This window comes from Balaenoptera physalus (genome assembly GCF_965194825.1).
Source record: "Balaenoptera physalus genome assembly, chromosome: 18".
Taxonomy (NCBI): domain Eukaryota; kingdom Metazoa; phylum Chordata; class Mammalia; order Artiodactyla; family Balaenopteridae; genus Balaenoptera; species Balaenoptera physalus.
Genome location: NC_138899.1, coordinates 67,819,946 through 67,844,516, shown reverse-complemented (window position 1 = coordinate 67,844,516; position 24,571 = coordinate 67,819,946). Strand labels below are relative to the sequence as shown.

Below are 24,571 nucleotides of genomic sequence, written 5' to 3'. Positions count from 1 at the left end.
GTGCGGAGTTCCTGGCACTTTCCGGAGGGCTCTCTTACCACCTGCCCCGGACCGGGACTGACTGCGCTCTCAGGGCCACCCGTCCGAGCCCTAACATCCGGACCATGCACGCAGCCCGGACCCCCGGGACCACCGCCCGCGCGCGCCGCGCAGCCAACCCCGCCACCTCTCCACCGTTGCCTCCGCCGCCGCCCCGGCTGGTGCTGCTGTTTTTGCTTCTCCTGTCACTGGTAAGCCGCGTCCGGGCACAGCCCCCTGACCCCGGCCGGGCGTTGCTGTCCCCGGATCTCGCGGGCGTTGCAGGGGTCCCCTCCGAAGAGGCCATAGTGCCGGCGAACCGTGGGCTCCGGGTGCCCTTCGGCCGTGAGGTCTGGCTGGATCCGTTGCAGGACCTGGTGCTGCAGGTGCAGCCGGGGGATCGCTGCGTAGTGACCGTGCTAGACAACGATGCGCTGGCCCAGCGGCCCGGCCGTCTGAGTCCCAAGCGCTTCCCCTGCGACTTCGGCGCTGGAGAGGTGCGCTACTCGCACCTGGGCGCACGCAGCCCGTCGCGGGATCGGGTCCGGCTGCAGCTCCGCTACGACGCGCCGGGAGGGGCGGCAGTGCTACCCTTGGTGCTGGAGGTGGAGGTGGTCTTCACCCAACTGGAGGTTGTAACTCGGAACTTGCCCCTGGTCGTGGAGGAGCTGCTGGGCACCAGCAATGCCCTGGACTCTCGGACCTTGGAATTCGCCTACCAGCCCGAGGCCGAGGAGTGTCGCGTGGGCATCCTGTCTGGCTTGGGCGCGCTGCCTCGCTACGGGGAACTCCTTCACTACCCGCCAGTCGCGGGACGTGCCAGCGAGGCGGGCACCCAGGAGCCGCTCCTGATGGACTGCAAAGCTTTCCAGGAACTAGGCGTGCGCTACCGTCACACGGCCCCCAGTCGTTCTCCAAACAGGGACTGGGTGCCCATGGTGGTGGAGCTGCGCTCACGAGGGTCTCCTGTGGGCAGCCCTGCTTTGAAACGCGAGCACTTCCAAGTATTGGTGAGGATCCGAGGAGGGGCTGAGAACACTGCACCCAAGCCCAGTTTTGTGGCCATGATGATGATGGAGGTGGACCAGTTTGTACTGACCGCCGTGACGCCAGACATGTTGGCAGCCGAGGATGCTGAGTCTACCCCCGACCTGCTGATCTTCAATCTCACCTCTCCTTTCCAGCCTGGCCAGGGCTACCTGGTGAGCACTGATGACCGCAGTCTGCCCCTCTCCTCCTTCACTCAGAGGGATTTGCACCTCCTGAAGATTGCCTATCAGCCCCCCTCTGAGGACTCCGACCAGGAGCGTCTCTTTGAACTGGAGCTGGAGGTAGTGGACCCAGAAGGAGCAGCTTCAGAGCCTTTTGCCTTCATGGTGGTGGTGCAGCCCATGAACACCCTGGCTCCAGTGGTCACCCGGAACACTGGGCTCGTTCTCTATGAGGGCCAGTCTCGGCCCCTCACCGGCCCTGCAGGCAGTGGACCCCAGAACCTGGTCATCAGTGACGAGGATGACCTAGAGGCAGTGCAGCTGGAGGTGGTGGCTGGGCTCCGGCATGGTCACCTGGTCCTTCTGGGTGCCTCAAGTGGCAACTCTGCCCCCAAGACATTTACGGTAGCTGAGCTGGCAGCCGGCCAAGTGGTCTACCACCACGATGACAAAGATGGCTCCCTAAGTGACAACCTCGTGCTTCGAATGGCGGATGGCGGGCGCAGGCACCGGGTGCAGTTCCTGTTCCCTATCACCTTAGTGCCTGTGGATGACCAGCCGCCAGTCCTCAGTGCCAACACGGGGCTGACACTGGCGGAGGGTGAAACCGTGCCCATCCTGCCCCAAGCTCTAAGTGCAGCTGACATGGACTCAGATGACTCTCTGCTTCTTTTTGTGCTAGAGTCACCCTCCTCAACTACAGGGCATCTGCTTCTCCGTCAAACCCATCCTCCCCAGGAGGAAGAGGTGCTGATCAGGGGCCCCTGGAGAAAACAGGGAGCGTTCTATGAGAAAATGGTGACAGAGTGGCGGCAGCGAGACATAACGGAGGGGAGACTCTTCTACAGGCACTCTGGGCCTCACAGTCCTGGGCCAGTGATGGACCAGTTCACATTTCGAGTCCAGGATAACCATGACCCCCCTAACAGGTCTGGGCTACAGAGGTTTGTGATACGCATTCATCCCGTGGATCGCCTCCCGCCGGAGTTGGGCAGCGGCTGTCCCCTTCGGATGGTGGTACAGGAATCCCAGCTCACACCGCTGAGGAAGAAGTGGCTGCACTACACTGACCTGGACACAGACGACCGGGAACTACGCTACACGGTGACACAGCCCCCAGTGGACACAGATAAAAACCACTCACCAGCCCCACTGGGCACCTTGGTCCTGACTGACAACCCTTCAGTGGTGGTGGCCCATTTTACACAAGCCCAGGTCAACCACCATAAAATTGCTTACAGACCTCCAGATCAAGAACTGGGAGTGGCTGCCCGAGTGGCCCAGTTCCAGTTCCAGGTGGAGGACCGAGCTGGGAACGTGGCTCCAGGCACTTTCACCCTTTACTTGCAGCCAGTGGACAACCAGCCACCTGAGGTCCTCAACACTGGCTTCACTATTCAGGAAAAGGGCCACCACACCCTGAGTGAGACTGAGTTGAGTGTGAATGATATAGACACTGATTCGGCCCACATCACCTTCACTCTCACACAGGCACCCAAACATGGCCACATGAGGGTGTCTGGACAGATACTGAGTGTAGATGGGATTTTCCACTTAGAGGACATAAGACAGGGTCGGATTTCCTATGCCCATAATGGGGATGAATCTCTGACTGATAGTTGCTCCTTGGAGGTCAGCGACAGACACCATGTGGTGCCCATCACTCTCAGAGTGAATGTCCGGCTAGTGGATGATGAGGTGCCCGTGCTGAGCCTTCCTGCAGGCACTCTGGGGTCCTATCTAGATGTTTTAGAAAATGGGGCTACTGAAATCACTGCCAATGTTATCAAGGGGACCGATGAGGACACTGATGATTTGATGTTGACTTTCCTCTTGGAAGATCCGCCCTTATGTGGAGAAATCCTGGTCAATGGAGTTCCAGCAGAGCAGTTTACCCAAAGGGACATCTTGGAGGGCTCAGTTGTTTATGCCCACACTAGCGGGGAGATAGGTCTATTGCCCAAGGAGGACTCTTTCAACCTGAGTCTGTCAGATATGTCTCAAGAATGGAGAATAGGTGGTAATACTATCCAAGGAGTTACCGTGTGGGTGACCATCCTCCCTGTTGACAGCCAGGCCCCAGAAATTTCTGTAGGTGAACGGTTTATAGTGATGGAAGGTGATAAAAGTGTTATAACCTCAATGCACATAAGTGCTGAAGATACTGATTCCGTCACTGATGACATCTTGTGCACCATAGTTATTCAGCCTACCTCAGGTTACGTGGAGAACATCTCTCCAGCCCCAGGCTCTGAAAAATCAAGAGCAGGAATTGCCATAAGTGCTTTCACTCTGAAAGATCTCAGACAGGGTCATATAAACTACGTCCAGAGTGTCCATAAAGGAGTAGAACCGGTGGAAGACAGATTTATATTTCGTTGTTCTGATGGCATTAACTTTTCAGAGAGACATTTTTTCCCCATCATAATCATTCCCACCAATGATGAACAGCCAGAAATATTTATGAGAGAATTTATGGTGATGGAAGGCATGAGTTTGGTGGTCGATACGCCCATCCTCAATGCTGCTGATGCTGACGTTCCCCCAGATGACTTAACTTTCACTATTACCAAGTTTCCTACCCACGGTCACATCATGAACCAGCTGATAAATGGCACGGTTTTGGTTGAAAGCTTCGCCTTGGACCAGATCATAGAGAGTTCCAGCATTATTTATGAGCACGATGACTCTGAGACTCAGGAAGACAGTTTCATGATTAAACTAACAGATGGTAAGCACTCTGTGGAAAAGATGGTCATCATTATGATTATCCCCGTTGATGATGAGACCCCCAGAATGGCCATCAATAATGGACTGGAAATAGAAATTGGGGAAACCAAAATTATCAACAACAAAATATTAATGGCAACTGATTTAGATTCTGAAGACGAATCCTTGGTTTATATTATTCGTTATGGGCCAGGACATGGCTTATTACAGAGACAAAAACCTATAGGTGTCTTTGAAAATATCACACTGGGCATGAATTTTACCCAGGATGAAGTGGACAGGAACTTAATTCAGTATGTCCATTTTGGGCAAGAGGGCGTTCGGGATCTAATTAAATTTGATGTGACTGATGGAATAAATGCCCTTATAGATCGCTACTTTTATGTGTCTGTTGGGAGCCTTGACATTGTCTTCCCTGATGTGATAAGTAAGGGAGTGTCTTTGAAAGAAGGTGGTAAGGTCACCCTCACAACAGACCTACTAAGCACTAGTGACTTGAACAGTCCTGATGAAAACTTAGTTTTTACCATCACCAGGGCTCCCATGAGAGGTCACTTAGAATGCACAGACCAACCTGGAGTCTCCATCACATCTTTCACTCAGCTCCAACTGGCTGGCAACAAAATCTACTACATCCACACAGCTGATGACGAGGTGAAGATGGACAGCTTTGAGTTTCAAGTCACTGACGGGCATAACCCCGTCTTCCGGACATTCCGTATCTCCATCAGTGATGTGGACAACAAAAAGCCAGTGGTCACCATCCATAACCTGGTTGTCAGCGAAGGAGAAAACAAGCTGATTACTCCCTTTGAACTCACCGTGGAAGATAGAGATACTCCAGACAAACTCTTGAAATTCACTGTCACCCAGGTGCCTGTCCATGGTCAACTCCTATTCAACAATACCAGACCCGCCATGAGTTTTACCAAGCAAGACTTGAATGAAAACTTAATCAGCTACAGACATGATGGCACCGAGTCAAGTGAAGACAGCTTCTCCTTCATAGTGACTGATGGTTCCCATACAGAGTTCTATGTTTTCCCTGATACGGTATTTGAAACAAGAAGACCCCAAGTGATGAAGATACAGGTCTTAGCTGTTGACAATAGTGTCCCTCAAGTTGCAGTGAACAAAGGGGCTTCTGCACTTCGCCCTCTGGCCACAGGCCACTTGGGGTCCATGATCACAAGCAAAGTATTGAAAGTGGAGGACAGAGACAGCTTACATCTTTCTCTTAGGTTTATTGTGACGGAGGCCCCTCGACATGGATATCTCCTCAACCTGGGCCAAGGCAACCACAGTGTGACTCAGTTTACACAAGGTATGGTTCACTTTTCTTTCTTTAGAATCAAAGGGCACTCCAAGTCTTACTTCTTGAGATATGGCTGTCACTGAGAACTTCGTAAATAGAGCATCAAATTAGAGTCCAAGGGAAGAGAAGGGAAATGAAGGGGAGGTGAAAATACAGGGACTCTCGTTCCTGGGAGAACAGCTCCTTTCTTGCCATATGTCCTACTGCAGTGACCTTTGTTAGAAGGAGTATCGTATTTTGAAAATACAAGCTGAATTGTCAAAGGAGGAGCTCGACTTTGGTGAATTAAATTTAAAGCAGGTTTTCCAGTTCTGCTCTGTTAACCACACCCATCCTCAGCAGCCTGTTTTATATGCTGTAGACAGTTCATGAAGCATGTTAGCATCTTAGAGAAAGATGTGCTTTCTAAATTCTATATATCCACATTATTATTATTATTATCATCACCCACCATTCAAATAGAACCCTCAAATTTATATTATTTTGATTGCTTTTTTAGAGGATTTGTTGTAAGTCTGGTATAGTTGTTAGAAACTTTGTAACAAAAATAAAAAGATGTATTTGCTTTGTAGATTTTATAATTTTTATAAGATTTTATGACTTAGGCTAACACCAGTCCAAAGATGTAAGAGGTAAACACCTATCTAGATTTAGAATGATTATATGTACACGGCATGCTACAACAATCCACACAAGAAAAGAAAAGTATACTTAACGATGTATAAGAAGACAATAAGTCCATCACCAAAATATACAGCCACTTCATTGTTAAGAACCTGAAGATAAGTTAACAAGATTAGTAGTAGAAGGAAGAAATTATTTTCTCATTTCAAGCCTCCTCTCTGCCCTGTTTCAAACACAATAACCAACACCGTTGTCTGAAGCATCTGCATCCTTGAGACTAAAGCATTTTCGTAACCTCAATTTTCTTTGTGTGTGGACAGAATCTGAGACAGGAAGGGCAGGTGACCTGCACAGAGTTACTCAGTGACTAAAGGGAGAAGCCCATTCAATCTGCTGGCTTGGGAGTTAGAGCTCTGTTTTCTAGAACGTGCGACTTTCATTACAAAGAGCTTTGGGTTGCTTTCATGAAAATCTCACCCTTGTCAGAATGGAAACCAGATGGAGTTAAACCCCAGGGCTTCCCAGGGGGAGTGTTCTTTTCCTACAGCAGTGTTGGGCTCTTAGATAACAAATGCTTTAATAAACATGGATGTTGCAAAGTGTAGTGTTAAAGTAAACTGCTTCTCTGTTTTAGATGCTGGCAAATAGCCCTACACTCCAACCTCCTGATTCTTGGCTGAAAGCCTGACTATATCCTAGGGCCTGCAGGGACAGGAAAACTTCAGAGTGCCAAGTGTCATGCCAGACCAGCAGGAAACTTTTGTGTGAAGGCTTTCTGAGGGTAGAGATGCATGCAATCTTAGACTGGTTTATTTTCATGGAAAGTAAAGAGGATGAAAGGAATATGGAAAGGATATTCTTTACAGGATTGAAAATGTTACTTCAAACGACTCCTCTGATGACAAAAATATAATCTGATTTTAGGCATTTTTATTTTTTTAAAGAAGGAAAATAAGCAAATGATTTAATTTAAATTCTATGGACCAAGTCCAACAGCTCAAAATATTGGAATATTATTTCCTAAATATTGAGCCATAAAATTCTGCTATTTCATTACAGGCTGTTGCTCTATCTGTCACTGACTTGACGTCACCGTGATTACTTTTTATAGTCATTTGTAAATATAGAGTAGTTATGAGTTTATTATAAAAAGTGAAGATAAATTTTTTTTTTAAGAAATTTCTTTTGTGTAACTACAGTAGAGAACTTTTTTTTTTAATTTTTATTTATTTATTTATGGCTGTGTCAGGTCTTCGTTTCTGTGCGAGGGCTTTCTCTAGTTGTGGCAAGTGGGGGCCACTCTTCATCGTGGTGCGCGGGCCTCTCACTATCGCGGCCTCTCTTGTTGCGGACCACAGGCTCCAGACGCGCAGGCTCAGCAGTTGTGGCTCACGGGCCTAGCTGCTCCGCGGCATGCGGGATCTTCCCAGACCAGGGCTCGAACCCGTGTCCCCTGCATTGGCAGGCAGATTCTCAACCACTGCGCCACCAGGGAAGCCCAAGATAAAATTTTAAGATTACATTTTAAAAGAAATCATCACGTTCCAATAAGAACCCAAATGTTGACTAGGAAAATTGTTGGTATTTAATCACACAGGACTCATTACAACAAGTTGAGGCTGGAGTTTGGTTCATAGGAGTTATTTATGGAGATTAGATAAGTGAGTAAAAATGGAGAAAGCTCCCTCATAGAGCTACCATGGCTGCTCTTGCAGTAGAGAAAGTAGAAGCAGTGTCTAAAGTGAGGACTGTACTGTCTTTTCCTTTGTTTTTGTTTTATCATGAAGGGATGAGATGAACTATATTTTGATGGATTTTCAATGCACTGAATTAAGTCCACTTAGCACATATGGTTTGGGAAGGCTATTGCCAAATAAATTGACTAAATGATCCCTAGGAGAAAAAAAAAATTATTTCTAAAACTTATTAAATTTCACTATTAGGAAAAGTAAACAAGGTAGAATTAGACAAATTAAGGAAATTATTTAGTTATTTCAAACTTTGCTCTTTCTCAAGGTGCCCTTCCCTGCTCTCTCCACCCCACACTTGTCTCAAGTACCTGGATTTTTTTCTCTACAATAAATACATAATAATATCTTGTGGGAGATAATTTAGAAATCAATTTCAGAAATTTCCCAAAGGTAGCCAGGGTGTGACTACCAGGAATGTTAATGAATTCAGAATTTAAAAAAAAATAAAACATGGAATGATTGTGTAGATAAACTGAAATAAATTTGATACATGTTTAACAATGAGAAGAAGATCTAGTTAGTTGTTAGATGTTTACTGAAAGAAAATAACATTTTGGCTCAGGTTTTTATCTTCCTAATACTTCTGTGCCTTAAGAAGCAAGTGTTTATATATATATATTTATAGTGTGTTTTGTTATTTTTAGAGGTACCTGTAGAATAACAGTGTTATGATCAAAGTCTTTACTCACTTGAGATTTTTTAAAAGCCCCCCTTTTGAACAATGCATTATTAACAGAATTATGAAAAGGGTTGTAGTTTGTTTCATCTAATCAATAGCTTAGGCCTAACTTGGAGAGAAAATTTGACACCTGAATGTCTTATAATTGAATTCATGTTCTCATTACTTTAAAAAAGAAAAGTTCTTAAAAATCAGTCTTGAAGTGGTATTTTATTTCAATGAAACTATCTCCCAAGTACTATAGTTTCTGCTTAGAAAACACTGATACAGGGATTGGGTATTGTAGTTGTTGTTTTTCCTATAGTGGAGCCTTTAGATTTTCTTATAGAATTCAAGAAGGAATGGGAACATTGGACAAAGGTCTTCCCCACATGACCGGAGGATGTTGTCTTTATGCTAAGGACCTATAGTCAGAGCAGAGTTCTCTTCATTCCTTAACCGATAATTTAAAGGTTGTAAAAGTTAAGAGTTGTAAGAGAAAACAGGTAAAGAGCAGTGCAGGGGGCTTCACTCCTTACCCCTACAGAGTCATCACCCATGCGAAGGGAGAGATGCAGGTGTGGACCACCAGACCTCCGGGCTCTCTCATTTTAGATTAACAAACATTTGAGCCCTTACTGAATGTAAGATCCTGAGCAAAGGACTGTGGAAACAAAAAACAGATTGCAAAAAGAAATTTTCAATCTTCTACAAAAGGCAGCCAGGCAGAAAGAGGCAGAATTTGGGGAGATTACAGTAGAGTTCGAAAAGAAATGCTAAGGGAGAAGAACACATCTTGAACTTGCTTCACCTTTAGGTATCTCTATTAACAAGAAGGTACTATTAACTATTAAATCAGATTTTCCCCTCCTCAAACGTTTGATTGTAAGCAAGTCACCTTTCAAAACTGTGTGAGCCAAGGTAGATCATATGTTTCACATCTGTAAAGTGGAGCTATAGAAATTCATGGAGTAATTTGTTGATTCTAATACTTTGCATCACTTGATACTATTCTTTCATAAAATCATTTTCTTATATGTAATGCCTTTAAACTCCGTAGCATGAACTTGTGAGAGATCTTAGGAGATGAATAAACCATAGAGTACACACGAGACAAATAAATATCAAATACTATTGTTGAAGCAATTTTTAGCTATGATCTTGGTTTTATGTAACCTTGCAAATAACTACTTGCTGATTGGCCCAGATCCAATAGAGGTCTACTGTGAGTATCACAGAACAAAATGATGTTTGTTTTATTATGTTGTCTGTGTGGCATCATTAAGGAGAAAAACTGATAAAATGGATGAATAAATTTTCAAATTGTATTTTAATCAACACTGAAAACAAACTATGCCGGTGAATTTGATAGCTAGAATAGAAAGCATTAGAAAAAGCATTTCCGAGGCAGAATAACTTTTCACTCTGAATAAAGGTTTCAGCTTTTACTCGATGTTTTCTAAGTTCTCTTTGGCATTGAGTCATGATAGTAATTTCAATCCGTGGGACTTTTTTAAAAAAGATTTTCTTCATTTTTCCTTTAAAAAATTTGGAGAGCTTAAAAACAGCCTGCTATACCACAAGAGGTAAGAAAAGTTAGCCTGAGGTAGAGCCGAGGAGCCTCTTTCCTCTTAGGGCCAGTCCTACAGGGAGGCAAAGGGTGTGATTTCAGTAGTGCCAGGAAATCTGCCATGCCTCAAAATATCTCCCTTTCCACCTGTCATGGAGTCTGACATTCCGTATTTAGATAGTCACTCCTTTGGTGCACGAACATGCGAATATCATTGGGAAGGGCAACACCTTGCTATTATTATAACCTAGCTCTTGCATTCTATCTGTGTAAGGGATCATATTTCCAAGGGACAGCTGAAATCAAAGGGCTTAGAGATATGAGAAATAGGATAGCACTCTTTCCCTTAGGAGAAGAAGGAGATCTAAACATGGCTCAGAAAAGTAATAGCCAATAGGATTTACCATAAATGATGAGTCACCAGTTTTGCCCTAGTAATTAATCATCTTCTTATTTGGTTATTTTCTAGCTGACATTGATGATATGAAAATATGCTACGTCTTGAGAGAAGGGGCTAATGCCACAAGTGACATATTCCATTTTACAGTTGAAGATGGTGGTAAGTATTCACTCTCCTGTTAGTATAAACAAGGAGAGTGACTTTTTTCGTTGCTCTTTGACAACTTTATTACAGGGAATCGGTATCAAGTATCAGTTTATGCTCACCTGAATTTGTACTGAGTGAAGTTGGTATTTGCTCATGAAAATCTTACATTCTCAGTCTGACACAATACTACTCTGCAATGATTGTAAATACATGTTCTAGTTATATTATTCTTGTCTTATGATTTGTAAAGCACTAAAGAGAAAGACCTATGTAAATAGGATCCCCATGTCCAGTTGTTCAGATTATACTCTGCATAAAGCTGCCTGCTTGAGGCCACAGGAGGATGTTGGGACCAACCCAGCCCCACTTGCAAACCGTGTGTTCTACCTAGGTGTGTCTGCCCAAAGGGGGTACCTTTTTCTAATTTTCTTGGGTACTGTGTGGACTAATGCTGGTGGATAATACGTCGCCTTCACCAAGAAATCAGTTCTAAATAAATGTGTATCAAGCTCAGTACGTCTAATGATTTTCTTAGTTTTCTTAGTTTGGGGGATTTTGTGACTTGGTCTAGCTCAGCTTTTCCTTGGTGAAGTCTGAATACTGCAGAGAATAGACTATGGCCTGGGATCTAAGTCACCTCAGTAAATTTATTGTCATTGCTCCCCCAGAGCCCTGACTGCCTCTCACACTCTTCAGCTCTCTTCCTCACCCTGCAGCCTAGGAGGAAAGCTGGCCACTTCTAGATTGATCATAAGGGTGTTTGTGTTCTCACTTGCTCCCAGGAGAAGGAAAAGAACCTCGGGAAGAATATGTGAACAGGACACAGGAAATGAGGGGACCTGTGTGCGAGAGAAGAGAGAGGGAGAAATGATTCAGTCACCTGTTTCCTTACGATGCTTTATAAAAACGCACACTATTCTGTCATCTATCTCAAAAAGATTCCATACTTACCCTTCCTATTTTTTTGAAGCATTAAATAGCACTTGTTTAAAGTGTCGTTGGACGTAGCAGGATCACAGCTCTGAAAAATGACATCTGCTGGGTGTGTGCCAGAGAGGAAAAAAAAAAAGGGTGTTAACTTGGATTCAACTAAATTTAATAAGTTTAATGCCTTTATTTTCTTAGCAACCAAATCATACTTTAGTATTCTACATATTGATAAATGAATCTTAGTATGAAACCAAGTTCTGAGAAGGAAATCAACTTATCAGAAAATAATCTGCTTGTTGAATCTTGCTGCCCAAATGGGAAATACTACTGCAAGTAAACTTTAGAGTGAGACTCTGAAATAATTCAAATTTGTCTTATATACATATATACATATATTTTATATATATGTGTGTGTGTGTGTATATATATATATATATATATAAATGTAAGGACTAAATCGTTGGTTCCAAACACCATGTATATCTTTCCGAATGACTGAATAAGCCTCAATAGCAAAAGTATGATTTTCTTTAAAATTCCCAAAAAATGTTTGAAATCCAATGACTACAATTCCAAGACATTATAGCCCATACTTTATTATACATTTTGCTTTTTCTTTCTTTTTATACATATATATGCTCTATTATTATGCACTTTTCTTTCCTTAGCTGAATGGAATGGTAGCAATTACTTTAAAATTTTGGTCTGTATTCAAACTTTGGAAAACATTATACTGTATCATATTTCAAAATATTAAGTGAGGAATGACTAGCTGAAGAGACTGGGTTTATTTTTGGATTTGCTGAAAAAATGGCTGAGCCTCTAAAGATTGTGTTTATGGAAATAGGAACTAAATCATTTTGGGAGCTTTTTCAGAGCTAGAGTTTCATGTGAGAGAGAAAAATTCCAGAGATATTGTCCTTTACTCTTCTCCTCCCACTGACTTAGCATTACTTACAGAGCTCAGGCAGATTCTGGCAACTCTGTGGAACAGAATTTATCTTAATTTCCCTGATGCAAGAAAACTTCCCTTTGACAGAATAAATACAGAGACCTGCAAGATTAAAAACTAAAAAGTCATGTATGTATTTCAAAATAGTTTCAATCTGATACTTATTTTTTAAGGATTTTTGCACTGTCTTTTGTAACATATTCTAATATATCAATGAGAAGTGCAAGACTATTTAAACTTACAGAGTATCTTGAATGAAATTCTCCTCTCTGGGAAGTGTGAGGTATTTTGCTAAACAGAAGTAAAAAAAATGTTTGCAATATTTGTGATAAAAGAAAGAATAAAGATATTCTTCCTCTCTACAAAAATATTATACTAAGAATTATGAATTTTTTCTGACCTAGCTATTATATCTTCTAGTAGTACAGTTAGTAATTTCATCAAAATATACTCTAGAAAAGACCTATTTTATAGACTGTAATATGAACATTTATTTTCAAAATCTTCAAATGTAGCAATGTAAATTTCATGAACTAGATGACATGTTTATGAAGACACATTTGTGATGTCGTTTGACACTTCTCCAAGATATGTATGCCTCAGGAATTATGTCAGGTAATGCAAGGATTGAATCTTATGAACAAGGATTATCCTTGTTTCTCATTTGGAAGGATCTAGGTCTCAGAGTAGCCAGGTAACTTCCCCAAACACATCCATCCATCCATCCAGGAAGTAACAGAGCTCCCTCAAGGGTACTTACTCTTCCCATGCATTTGATGACAGACATTTTGCACCAGAGGGTTTAGTTACTGAATTCAGCTGTAGTCATTTATTATCATTTACTTTATACAATTATAGTAAGCATATCCATACACCATTCCCATGAAATATATGAAATGCTTCTAGTATTTCAGATCTGAGAAGCAAGTCAAGGCGCCATGGCATAAAATCAATCAGCTCTCTACTACCAATTCTCTCTCCAACTCACTAAAAATCACTTTCTTCAAGTCAACCAGATTGATTTTAGGACCGTGGCTATGTAAGGAAATTACTGGAGCAAATATAATCCTCAAATAACATTAAAAATAGAGCATAGCTTTTAATTTCAAGAGTCAAGAATGGGAGAGGAGGCTGAGGAGAACAGAAAACTAAAATCCCTTGTTTTTGATTTAATTATATTATCATAAGAACCTGGCTAGCCACAGAATTCTCCTGTTATAATGTCCTAACCGGTTAAGACCACCCACGACTAATGGATTGGTGCTTAGGACAGAGTTACTACTTTTTAGTGTTTGGAGGGCTTTGGGGCAATTACCAAAAGACTGGACTTAAGAATACACTAATTGAAGAATAGATAACATCAGGATTTTCACCTCGGAGTTCTACTGTGTTTGGACTTAATGAATGTTGGTTAATATAGCACATGTATACACACACACACACACACACACACACACACACACACGCATGCACACAGATCCTCATATGTCAGGATTCTTTCCATTAGATCTTTTATTAGAACTATCATTTATGCAATTTTGCCTTCATAGCTCCGAGCACAGTTAAAAATACATATATTTGGCAGATGAGGAAACTGAGTCACAGATATAGGTAACTGACCTCCTTCAAGTTGTATAACCAGGCAGCTAGAGGCCAATTTGAATCCCAGATTCCTTCCTCAGACAGTAACTTCGACACTTATTCAGGATTGGCAAAAGAGGGAGGAACTTGAATTCTTCTGGGCTCTCCAGACTGAGTTTTTAGGCATGTTTGATAGATGAGAATGAAGTCAGAGTATGATCTGCTGAGAGACAAAAAGTTCTGCATCCTCTGGGGTGTACAGTTTTATTTTAGAATACTTTAAAGGTCACTGCATCCTAACATTTATAGTATTCTTTCCTGGTATCACACTGTAATTTTTCTAACTGTGGAAAAAAATTTATTCTTTCTAAAGTTGAAATAAACACAAATCAAATCAACCTTAAGGTACCATTTTTTTTTTAACATTTTTATTGGAGTATAATTGCTTTACAATGGTGTGTTAATTTCTGCTTTCTAACGAAGTGAAGCAGTTTTACATATACATATATCCCCCATATCTCTTCCCTCCTGCATCTCCCTCCCTCCCACCCTCCCTATCCCACCCTTCTAGCTGGTCACAAAGGTACCTTTTTATAATTATTTTATCAATTAAATTACAAAGAAACTTTTAAAAAATTCACTTCAGGGATTATGATGAAACAGGTACACTTCCAAACTATTTGTGAGGTTGTAAACTGAGAAAATAAAGTTGAAGAAACATCTGTGAATACGGAGACGAAGTCAAGAAGGCTATAATATTCCACTTGAGACATGGCTCAACAGAAGCAAAAATTTGTAGGCACGTGTATGTCACCATGCAAAAAGTAGCAATTTGGAAATTACTCTAAATGCCAATAAAAATAGAGCTTTTTAGTAACGGTATCTACATCAGAAAATGTTATGCAGCCCTTAAAATTCATAATTATAAATTGTCATATTGTAATTCTTCAAATGATCATTTAGTAGTGAAATACGTTTATTGGAATATTAGTGAAGGACCTGAGGAAATTCCCCGGTGGTCCATTGCTTAGGTCTCTGCACTCTCACTGCTGAGGGCCCAGGTTCAGTCCCTGGTCAGGAAACTAAAATCCCACAAGCCACGCGGCGCAGCCCAAAAAAAAAACCCCATGAAAATGTTACGTCAAAATAGGTCATCCATCCAGTTTTCCGGGGCCAATCAACACATGCATTTTCATAGTTACAATCTAAAAGGTCAAACTCTGAAATTAGAAGTGTGTTCCTGTTATCTGTGGCTTCATCCAAAGAGCTTTTGTATATAAGTGTGGGTAGCAATCACCTATGGATTTAGCTAAACCGTCTTCCATCTCTTTTGCTTTTACCCTTTATGTCTTCTCAAGGGTAATTCAAGGTAATGATAATAATACAGACTTGGAAAACACATTCTCCTTTGATAATTGCCTCTTTGAATTAAAATTCCAGATCTAGTACTTGGAATTTTGTGGGAAGAAAAAAAGCATGTATTCTTTTTTTATTTTTTTTTCCTAAGCTAATAGAGGGAAGAAATTAGAAAACTAATAATAATAAAATAAATCCAAAAGAAAACAAGAAATGAGAGAAAACAGAACATAGAACAGAAGAAACAAAAAGAAAGCAAATATTATGATGGTAGATATAAAGCAAAATGTATCGATAATTATATTAAATGTAAGTGAACTAAATGTTCTAATTAGAATATAAAAGTTGTCAAACTGGATAAGAAAACAAAACCCAATTACATGTTGCTTACAAGAAGCACATCCTTGAAAAAACATGTATTCTTTTATCCCCTTCATAATAGAGCATATTCTACCTGATTTCTTCTCAGCATTTAACTCTGTAATTTTCCTCTTCTAACATTATAAGTATTCTAACATGAAAGCGCTCCTGTCCCTTTTTAGTTTTGTCTCCAAGGAAATCGTCTAGCTCTTTATTATGATGTGAAATCCAGTCTCACGTAACTATTCCAGGTATGTCCCACCCTCAGCCCTAATGACTGCTAATCACTCCTCAACTTTCAACTCAGATGTCATTCCCTCTCCAAAGTTGCTCCCAATATCTTGATAACAAAATTGGCCATGCCCTTTTTTTGTGCTTCTATCCCTACCTTTCTTTAGAACAAGAATGTTGTATTCTGATTATTTGCTAATGTGAAGACCTCCATTAGTAGAGAAGAAACTTTTTCAAGTCAAAAAAAGGTGTCATTAACCTTTATACCACAAGGCCTATCCAGGGGTGAACACACAGTAAATATTAAACAAATATTAAAATAAATGAATAGACAAATGGCCAAAAGAAGCTCTATTTTATATAAGGATCAATTAAATAGTATTCTACAAAAAGCTCCTATAAACAGTTCCCAGGGGACCCTTTGCATTCTTTTAGAACATTCTCTTATCCTAGCATTGATTTAAATCCTTGTGGCACCAAAAAAGATTTTTAGTAAAGCTTTCACATTTTTAAATACATGAAACTAACTGCTGTAAAAATGCCTTTGAAACCTTCAGTGAATATACTTAAGATTGAAGAGATTCACAGTAACCACCAGTTTAGAGCTCATGTTATTCTTAAAGAATTCTTTTCAGAAAAAAAAAATTGTCAGTATGTTATATAAACAATTACACAATTTTAAAATTTAAAAAGAAATCAACATTTTCTATAAATCACTGAAATTTTTAAGTCAGCACCACTGCCTTAAGTATTTTTAGTCACCCCAATTTTTTTGCCTCATGTGAGACAACTTTATGACAGGGAGAGAAGTAGAAAGCTATATTAGCATAAAGTATCCTCAGTTCTTATTAAAAAGTCATTATGTACATTTTTATGTTTCTTGTTTGTTTGCTTGTTTCAAGTCTCAAAGCCTGAGCATCAGATTGAAGATACTTCTTTTTTTTCTGCAGTATTTCTCTCTTTTTTAAATTTTTATTTTATGTTGGAATATAGTTCATTAACAATGTTGTGTTAGTTTCAGGTGCACAGCAAAATGATTCAGTTATACATATGCATGTATCTATTCTTTGTCAAATTCTTTCCCCATTTAGATTACTACAGAATATTGAGCAGAGTTCCCTGTGCTATACAGTAGGTCCTTGTTGGTTATCTATTTTACATATAGCAGTGTGTACATGTCAATCCCAAACTCTGACATAAATCAAGATACTTCCTGATGGGCAGAAGAAAGAATTAGGATACGTGATCATCTGGCCCGGTATACTTAGTAGGGGGAGCCCTACTTTTTTCTCCATTATGAAAACTGGTTTGCCGCTTCCTCATTTGAGCTCTCATATGATATGGGCACACCGTCTATGAAAGTCTCTCTCTGGTTTTGGCACTGAAACTGGGGGTCAGACATGATATGCGTGTTGGCCATTATAATGTATCTGGTCCATAGCCAGACATGTGTTGCCACTGTCTTTGATTGTGCCTTGCGGTGCCCAGTTTTTCATCCGCCAAGATCCCTAATTCATACGCTATTGAAAGATATAAATAGCTTCTTGACATAGTAGAAAAAGCTGCAAAGTCATTTCTGTATATGAAATGTCAGTTAAGGATGAGGCTTTCAGAATTTTATTCCGTACCTGATGGTTGAATACTCAAGACACCGGGAGACTGGAAGCTCTTCATGCTGGTTTAGAAGAAGCACAAGTTTTTGCTGGAAGGTGACCAGTAACTTCAGGGTTTAAAGCAAAGTCATTATTGATAATTAGCTTGAATTTAAAGCAAGGGCTGGAAAAATATAAATAAGTGCAGTAAGTCGGAAAATGAGGTCTGAGTACAAGCATTAAAAGATTTTACAGACATTCAGCTGAGAGAAAAAAGCAAGCATTCTTGGCAATAAAGTTAATTACTAGTGACATGAGAACCAGAGGAAAGACACTAGTGCCTCAGGGGGTTATAATAAGACGGTGAAGTAATGTCAGGCACTGATACGAGTATTTTTAATCTGTAAGAGAACACAGATCCACTAGAATACAGATCCTGGGAGAAGGTGTTGGCGACTATGGCATAATGTTTGTAAGCCTTTCCTTTTTCATTGAACAGTTCAGAACAGTTCAAGTCATCAAGATCTTTCTACGCCAGATCCCTGCCTTTAAAAGCATGAATCTATAAAATACCTGTACTGTACTGTCCATGAAAGAAGTTGTACCTTTTAAATAGAAAAATATAGACTAAATTTTATTAGTTATTATTCTTTAGGTTCATTCCAAAATTATATGTCATATGGCTGTACTGTTTTCATTAGCTTTAATTCAGAGGAAACTTTTCTTAAATCATTAAATCTTCCCGTGAATATGAATCCTCATTAGACACATTTTTAGACGTTTAGCATGGTTCTATATTTACTCTCAAAACAAATGATAATCACCTTTTAAAAACTAAGCAAATCTTTCATAAGTGACTAAAATACCATAATCTCAAATCAAATATTTATTTGTGGTATATATTACATTACTCAGTAATATCCCAGTCTGTCTTTTTAAATTTGCTCTGCGTGGCCGGGAGAAATAGACCGTGGTGTTCAATGACAGTTGTAATTAGTATGATTCTATATTTGCTAGAACCTATAAGAATACAACAGAGAACCGGAATGCAATGGAAGAGAAGGTTCAGAGTTTCTGTGGTGAAACTTAAAGAGTTTCCCTATTCACTTATTTATTGAATTATTCAACAAGTATTTTTGGTGCCCCAACTATGTTTCAGGTGTCTATTGGGATCTCGGAAAATAATGACGATCATGGCAGTTATGACCTCTGACCTGAGGTTCTGATAGCTATGGATGATAAAACAGTAGACAAATACAACGCGTATACATTGTTTAAAGTATTATGGGGGTTATAATTAAATCCAAGATAGAGATGCAGATGTCAGGAAAGGCCTCTGAAAGGTGTGCTATTTAAGCTTAGACCTAGGATGAGATGAAGCTGCGTCAGGAAGAAGGGAGGAAGAAATGTTCCAGGTGGAGGGAAAAGCACGTGCGATGGCACTGAGCTTGGTGTGTTCGAGTGACCGGAAGAACATCGACACACCTGGAGCTCAGTTAACAAACCAGAGAGTGGGGCAAGATGGTTCTCGGGAGACAGACTGGGGCGAGAGCCTTATAAACCCAGGGCAGTAATTTCGACTTTGTTCTGAGGGAAAGAGAATCCCCCAAATCATTTTCTTTAACTTTTTATTTTATTTTGGAGTATAGTTGATTAACAATGTTGTGTTAGTTTCAGGTGCCCAGCAAAGTGATTCAGTTATACATATGCATGTATCTATTCTTTTTCAAATTTTTTTCCCATTTAGGTTGTTACAGAATATGGAACAGAGTTTGGGATTGACATATACGCACTGCTATATTTTAAATGGATAACCGACAAGGACCTACTGTATAGCACAGGGAACCCAAATCATTTTAAAACAAGGGAGTAACACGTTCCAGTTTATGTTTTCAGATGATGACTCTTGTAGCTGTGGAGAGTCAAGGGGACGTATCAAGGAGAAAGCAGGGGCTGATGCAGGAAGACATCTGATACAGAGAGAAGAAGACAGGCTTGCATAATTTCAGATCTCAATCTATAGTACTTACTGATGGATTGGATTATGGGGTAAGGAAAAAAGAGAATTAAGCATGATTCTGGGTTTCTTGGCCAGCAGAGAATGGTGCTGCCATTTGTTGAGATGGAAAAGACTAGCGGGGCATGGAAAAGGTTGAAGGGAAATTAAGAGGTCCTTTCCAACATATTAATTATGAGATGTCTTACTTCTTTGAAATGTGTACACAGGAAGGTCAACCTCTTGACCCTGCTTATCTTCCTTTCCATCCAAGTGAGGGGCGCAGCCTCTGGAGTTAGAACTGGGACAAATACCAATTGGTGATGTGACCCTGGGCCAAGAGAGTGAACCTTTCCAAGCCTCAGTTTCATTTGTAAAGTGGGACAATAATAGTACCTAGCTAATAGGGTTCTTTTGAAGATTTAAGTAAGATTATTCGTGGAAATAGGATCATTCATGCAGCACAGGTCCTGCGGCATAGTAAGAACTGTGCAGGTAGCTACTACTATGAGGGTTTCCAGAGCTTCTCTATTTGTCTTTCTTTTTTTTTTTTCCTTGCTTATTTTCCCTCTCTCGCTCCTTCTGTCCTTTTCTTTCTTCCTTTCTTCCTTGTACTTGCCTTTCTCAACTGTGTATAAAGGTTGACTGTCTGACTATTTGTTTTTGGTGGAAAGATGGGATATACAGGGACAAAAGTGGAAGAATAATTAACACTTCTTCAATGCTGAATCTAAAGGCTAAGAATGCTTCCAAAGTTATTGGACCACTAGTAAGTAGCTAAACTAAGATTTCCATTAATCTAATAATAATGAGTTTTCACTTTGGCCAAATCATAGAAATACAGAACACTGTACTTCTTTTCACTGTACATGTTTTATTTCTCTTTTTTAATGACTGGAAATATAAATTTTATAGACTTGAAGGTTAAATATAGTAACATGCTTTTACCAAGATGTAGTACTCCAAAACATCTTGATTTAGCAATTGTGAGGTTTGAGGGACAGTTTTGATCACAAGTCTAATACGCTGGGACACAACCAGCCAAAGACAGTGATAAAATACCATGTTTGTTCAGGTCTTAGAATCTCCTAAATACATTTAGTATAGAATGCTGTACTAAACTATACTGTAGTATAGTTATGCAGCTGACAGATGTTCCACTTAATCATTATCATAAAGAAAAAAACAAATAAAAGCATCTTTGAGAAAATTAGAAAATTTAAGTAATAAGAAGAGCATATATTTTGAAATTCTCCATTCTCATTGGAAAATAAGTGCTGTGGATTTGTATATTACTCTTAACATGTTCCTTAAAAGCTGAATATTGCTTATGTGAATTATTTGCAGTAAACAGATACTTCTTTTTTTTTAATTAATTAATATATTTGGTTGCTCCGGGTCTTAGTTGCGGCATGCATGTGGGATCTAGTTCCCTGACCGGAGATCGAACCCGGGCCCCCTGCATTGCGAGCGCAGTCTAAACCACTGTGCCACCAGGCAAGTCCCCAGTAAACAGATACTTCTTGATTCCGTGTAATAAAAATGTAAAATCTTATTTTCCTGTGATTTTACAGGAAAACTGTCTGCTTTTTAAAATCTTGTCCTTCTAATGTTCTTAAAAATAATGATTGGGTAATATGTAGATTTTATTTAACAGCTTTATTTATCTGTTTCTACCTGATCAGTTTTACAGCCATGGGTCTTTCTGCAATATTCCAGTGAAGTCAAAGGGAAAAATGTCATACCTAATCCCAATTGCAAATAAGGAAAAATATGGTTTTTTAACATTGTGATAAAGTAAGGAATATGTGAACCACACACACACACACAAAATATAGATGTTTTGGTTCTTGCTTCACAAATGTAGATTGATTTCATAATGTACATTTCCTAGGAGCAATAATGTTTGTGTAAATGAGGGGGAAAAAGTTTTCCTGAACCTTTTCTTTTAGAACAGTTAGTGTAAATTTACTAAAATCATTAATTTATTGATCTGTTTCTGCCCCTAAGGATAAAAAATCAATTGCCAAGTAGTGGTATCATTAGCGATTTTTCACTTAGGGAATAAATATAAGGTTAAGAAGACAGTGTACCTTTAGGTGGTTCACATTTAGAATTCTCATATTGTTGTTATGGTAGAAGATTCCAGAATAAATTATTCAGTTATGGCTAAGTACCATTTCACATAAGACTCACTTTTTGCAGAGGCTATTAGTATTCGTGGTACTAAGAAATTAAAAGAAAAGATTAAGGGAACAAAATTATCTTGCTATGTTTGGTTTTCAATTTAGAACTACGTTTTATTCTTCTTGTTGATTTTGATTTAAGCTTGGAAAATAGCACCTTCATAGTATTTTGATGAAGGAAGCCAGGACACAATTCTCCTCTTTTTGTTTCAAGAGAGCTCTGACTACTTTCCTCCAAACTGAGAGAGCAGACATGCCTGCTCTCTATTTCTTTGCTGGTTTCCTCTGTGCAGAAAGATCTAATCATTTCATCTTGGTAATGCCCCACCTGTTACCTTTAACTCCACTTACATAGTTATTAGAGGCATGATTTGAGAACACTGAAAACAGTGTTTTTAAGCATAGCTCAAGAGAGCCACTTCAGAAATTGAAAATAAAGTGGTAAAACTGGTTAGTAGACTTCAGAAATCCAAGAGACAGAGAAGAACCATTTTGTGTTCCCATAATCCTTCTCTTGCTTTACTTTATTTTTATGCAGAAACAGCCCCAAATTAAATGCACGGCATCATTGCTATAGAATTAAGAAAAGTAGGCTACACTTAACCATTTAAGAAATTGTTATTAACCATTTAAGAAAAAGTTATTCTTGCTACCTAGACCTCAAGAACCATTTTGTTTCACCATGCATAGCCTTCCAGTTACTAAATCAGTCAATTTTACCTGCTTCCTGAATTTCTGTTGAATCAGATTCCTTCACTAACTCTATGGCTATTGATCCCATTAGAACCACACCAGTGTGGTTTATCTTAAATGATTTATTAAAAGTAAACTGCTTAAAATAATGATTGGCACAGAGTAAGTGCTACATAAATGTTAGCCATTTTCCCCAGCTGCAATATAGTAAGCTATCCATGAGAACTATCTCTGTTTTTTACCCTTGTTTTTCATTGATGTATCCTCAGTGCCTGGAGCATATAGCTGCTCAATAAATGTTTATTGAGGGAATGAAGGACTTTTTTCTAATGTAATTCTCCTAATGGATCTCTTCATCTCTTGTCACTTTCCCTTCTGACCCAGATACACACTGTTTCTATAGCTACCTAAAAAAACAGTTGTGATTTTTTAAATTATCTTTTAAAAAAAACCCTTCTATCCTCCCCTCTGCTGCCACAGTTCATTTTCTACAGTGCAAATCTGATACCATTATTACTTTCCAACTCACAATGGTCTTTTATTATGCACAGGATAAAATTCAGACTCTTCTTGGGAATTCCCTGGTGGTCCAGTGGTTAGGACTTCACACTTTCATTGCTGAGGGCCCGGGTTCGATCCCTGGTCGGGGAACTAAAATCCCACAAGGTGCACAGTGCGGCCAAAAAAAAGAAAAAAAATTCAGACTCTTCTTGATGTACAAACTAGCCAAGTCTAATCTATCCAGCCACACAGCCTTTTCAGGATTCCTGCACATGCCACATGCCTTTCCTTTCTTCTTTGGTATCCTTCCATTGTCTCTGCATGAGATTCACTCCAATAGTGTATTTTCTCCCTGATTTCTTCTACCCCTGTTATTAAGGTCAGACATCACTTCCTCTGTGTTCCCATAACTACTACTATTTGTATCCAGGGACAATATTCAAAGTATTGATTTGTATATCCATATATTGATGTAAATAATAATTTAAACCATTGTCAATTATAAAGTTATATATATACATACATATGAATGTGTATATATACACATTCATATATCTATAATTACTTAGCAAGTGATATAAGTGGCAGCACAAATAATTAATAATAGCATACTATAAGAAGGCTGTCAATATACTATGCAGTATAATATATTACACATATATATGTTTTATAAAAGTGCTTACAAGTATAAGGTTACAGTACAAATCACTCATTAAATCACTAATAATTTTAAAATGTTGTTTTGATGTCATCTTTTATGAAAGCAGCTTTCCCAAGCTAAAGCATACCTTCCCTGGGCTGTGATTTGGCATAGGATCAAACTCTTCCCTCAAATTGGTCATTATTAAGTGACTTGTAACACTAATTGGTAGAAAATTTCTCTCAGCATCAGCGGTATTGTTCATGGTGTTTTTGTTGAACTAAATCAATTACATCCAAATTATTTCTAAGCCCTACAAAATATATGAGGCTCATATAGTCAATGTCTATGTATAGATAAAGTCACAAAAATTATTCACTGGAATGCAAGGTTTAATTAGGTGGAACTTCAGGACCAGTGAGAGGCTGGGTATTATCTTGGTTAACAGTGTGAGCTCTTCCAGGCATTTTGGGCTTGAATTCTGACTCTGCAAGGTTTTAAATAATCTTTCCGTCTACTTGTTAATCAGTACAGATGCATTCGCCATTTTAACAATCAGTATACAAGCTCAGAACATACCACTGTGTACTGGAACACTTTACGTACATCTGGGTTTGTACAGCTTCTCCTCTGCAGGAGCTGCTTTCTTCATATTCCTGTCTCCTTGTCCAGGGCTTAGTCTCCACATGGCACTTAGTCGGAGGTCAATAAATATTTATGGAATGAAGTCATGAATAAATGCTGAAGGTAAATAACTAATGGTTTCTATTTTCTTTTAAAGTTGTATGTGGAGTATCTTCAGAAGTCAAGAGAGGAATCTAAAGGAAAATAGAAAAGTCTTACCAGTGTAAAAGAATGTGAAGTAAACAAAAGCTTGTCTTGTCTTGTCCTTTAGCTGTCTTCCAAACACACAGAGGTGCATATGAACATATACTTTCCCAATATTCTTTGCATAGAATTTATGTGACATCCAACTCTTTGTCTTGCTTATTTTATAATGGAGTTCCTCTTCTTATGTGTATGCCTGCATATGTTTCCAGTTTAGAGACTTAGCTTTTAGACATTTAAGCTTTTGTAAGTGCTGCAATTTCTTTGCCTTAGTTATTATAATAAGCTGGCTGAATCTTAT

General features: G+C 39.7%; 1 protein-coding gene and 2 long non-coding RNA genes across 5 annotated transcripts in view; 1 reads left to right on the top strand and 2 right to left on the bottom strand.

The window, feature by feature from the left end:
- The window catches only part of LOC309647883, a 42,839-nt gene extending 42,697 nt beyond the window's left edge, over window positions 1-142 (bottom strand). Inside the window, exon 1 of the long non-coding RNA XR_014256347.1 lies at window positions 39-142. This is a non-coding gene — a long non-coding RNA (uncharacterized lncRNA). The remainder of the gene's footprint in view (window positions 1-38) is intronic.
- Window positions 105-24,571, top strand: part of FREM2 (FRAS1 related extracellular matrix 2) — a gene marked incomplete at its 5' end in the record, with an annotated part of 143,098 nt that continues 118,631 nt past the window's right edge. For all 3 annotated transcript variants that reach the window (XM_082435470.1, XM_082435471.1, XM_082435472.1), the window contains 2 exons: window positions 105-5,283; window positions 10,347-10,436. In XM_082435470.1, coding sequence (XP_082291596.1) covers window positions 105-5,283; window positions 10,347-10,436 — 5,269 coding nt within the window. The remainder of the gene's footprint in view (window positions 5,284-10,346; window positions 10,437-24,571) is intronic.
- On the bottom strand, window positions 11,098-24,217 carry LOC309647886. Its single transcript, XR_014256362.1, has 4 exons — window positions 17,463-24,217; window positions 12,313-14,107; window positions 11,376-11,462; window positions 11,098-11,263 (listed from the first exon to the last, which is right to left on the bottom strand). It is a non-coding gene; the product is annotated as an uncharacterized lncRNA (long non-coding RNA).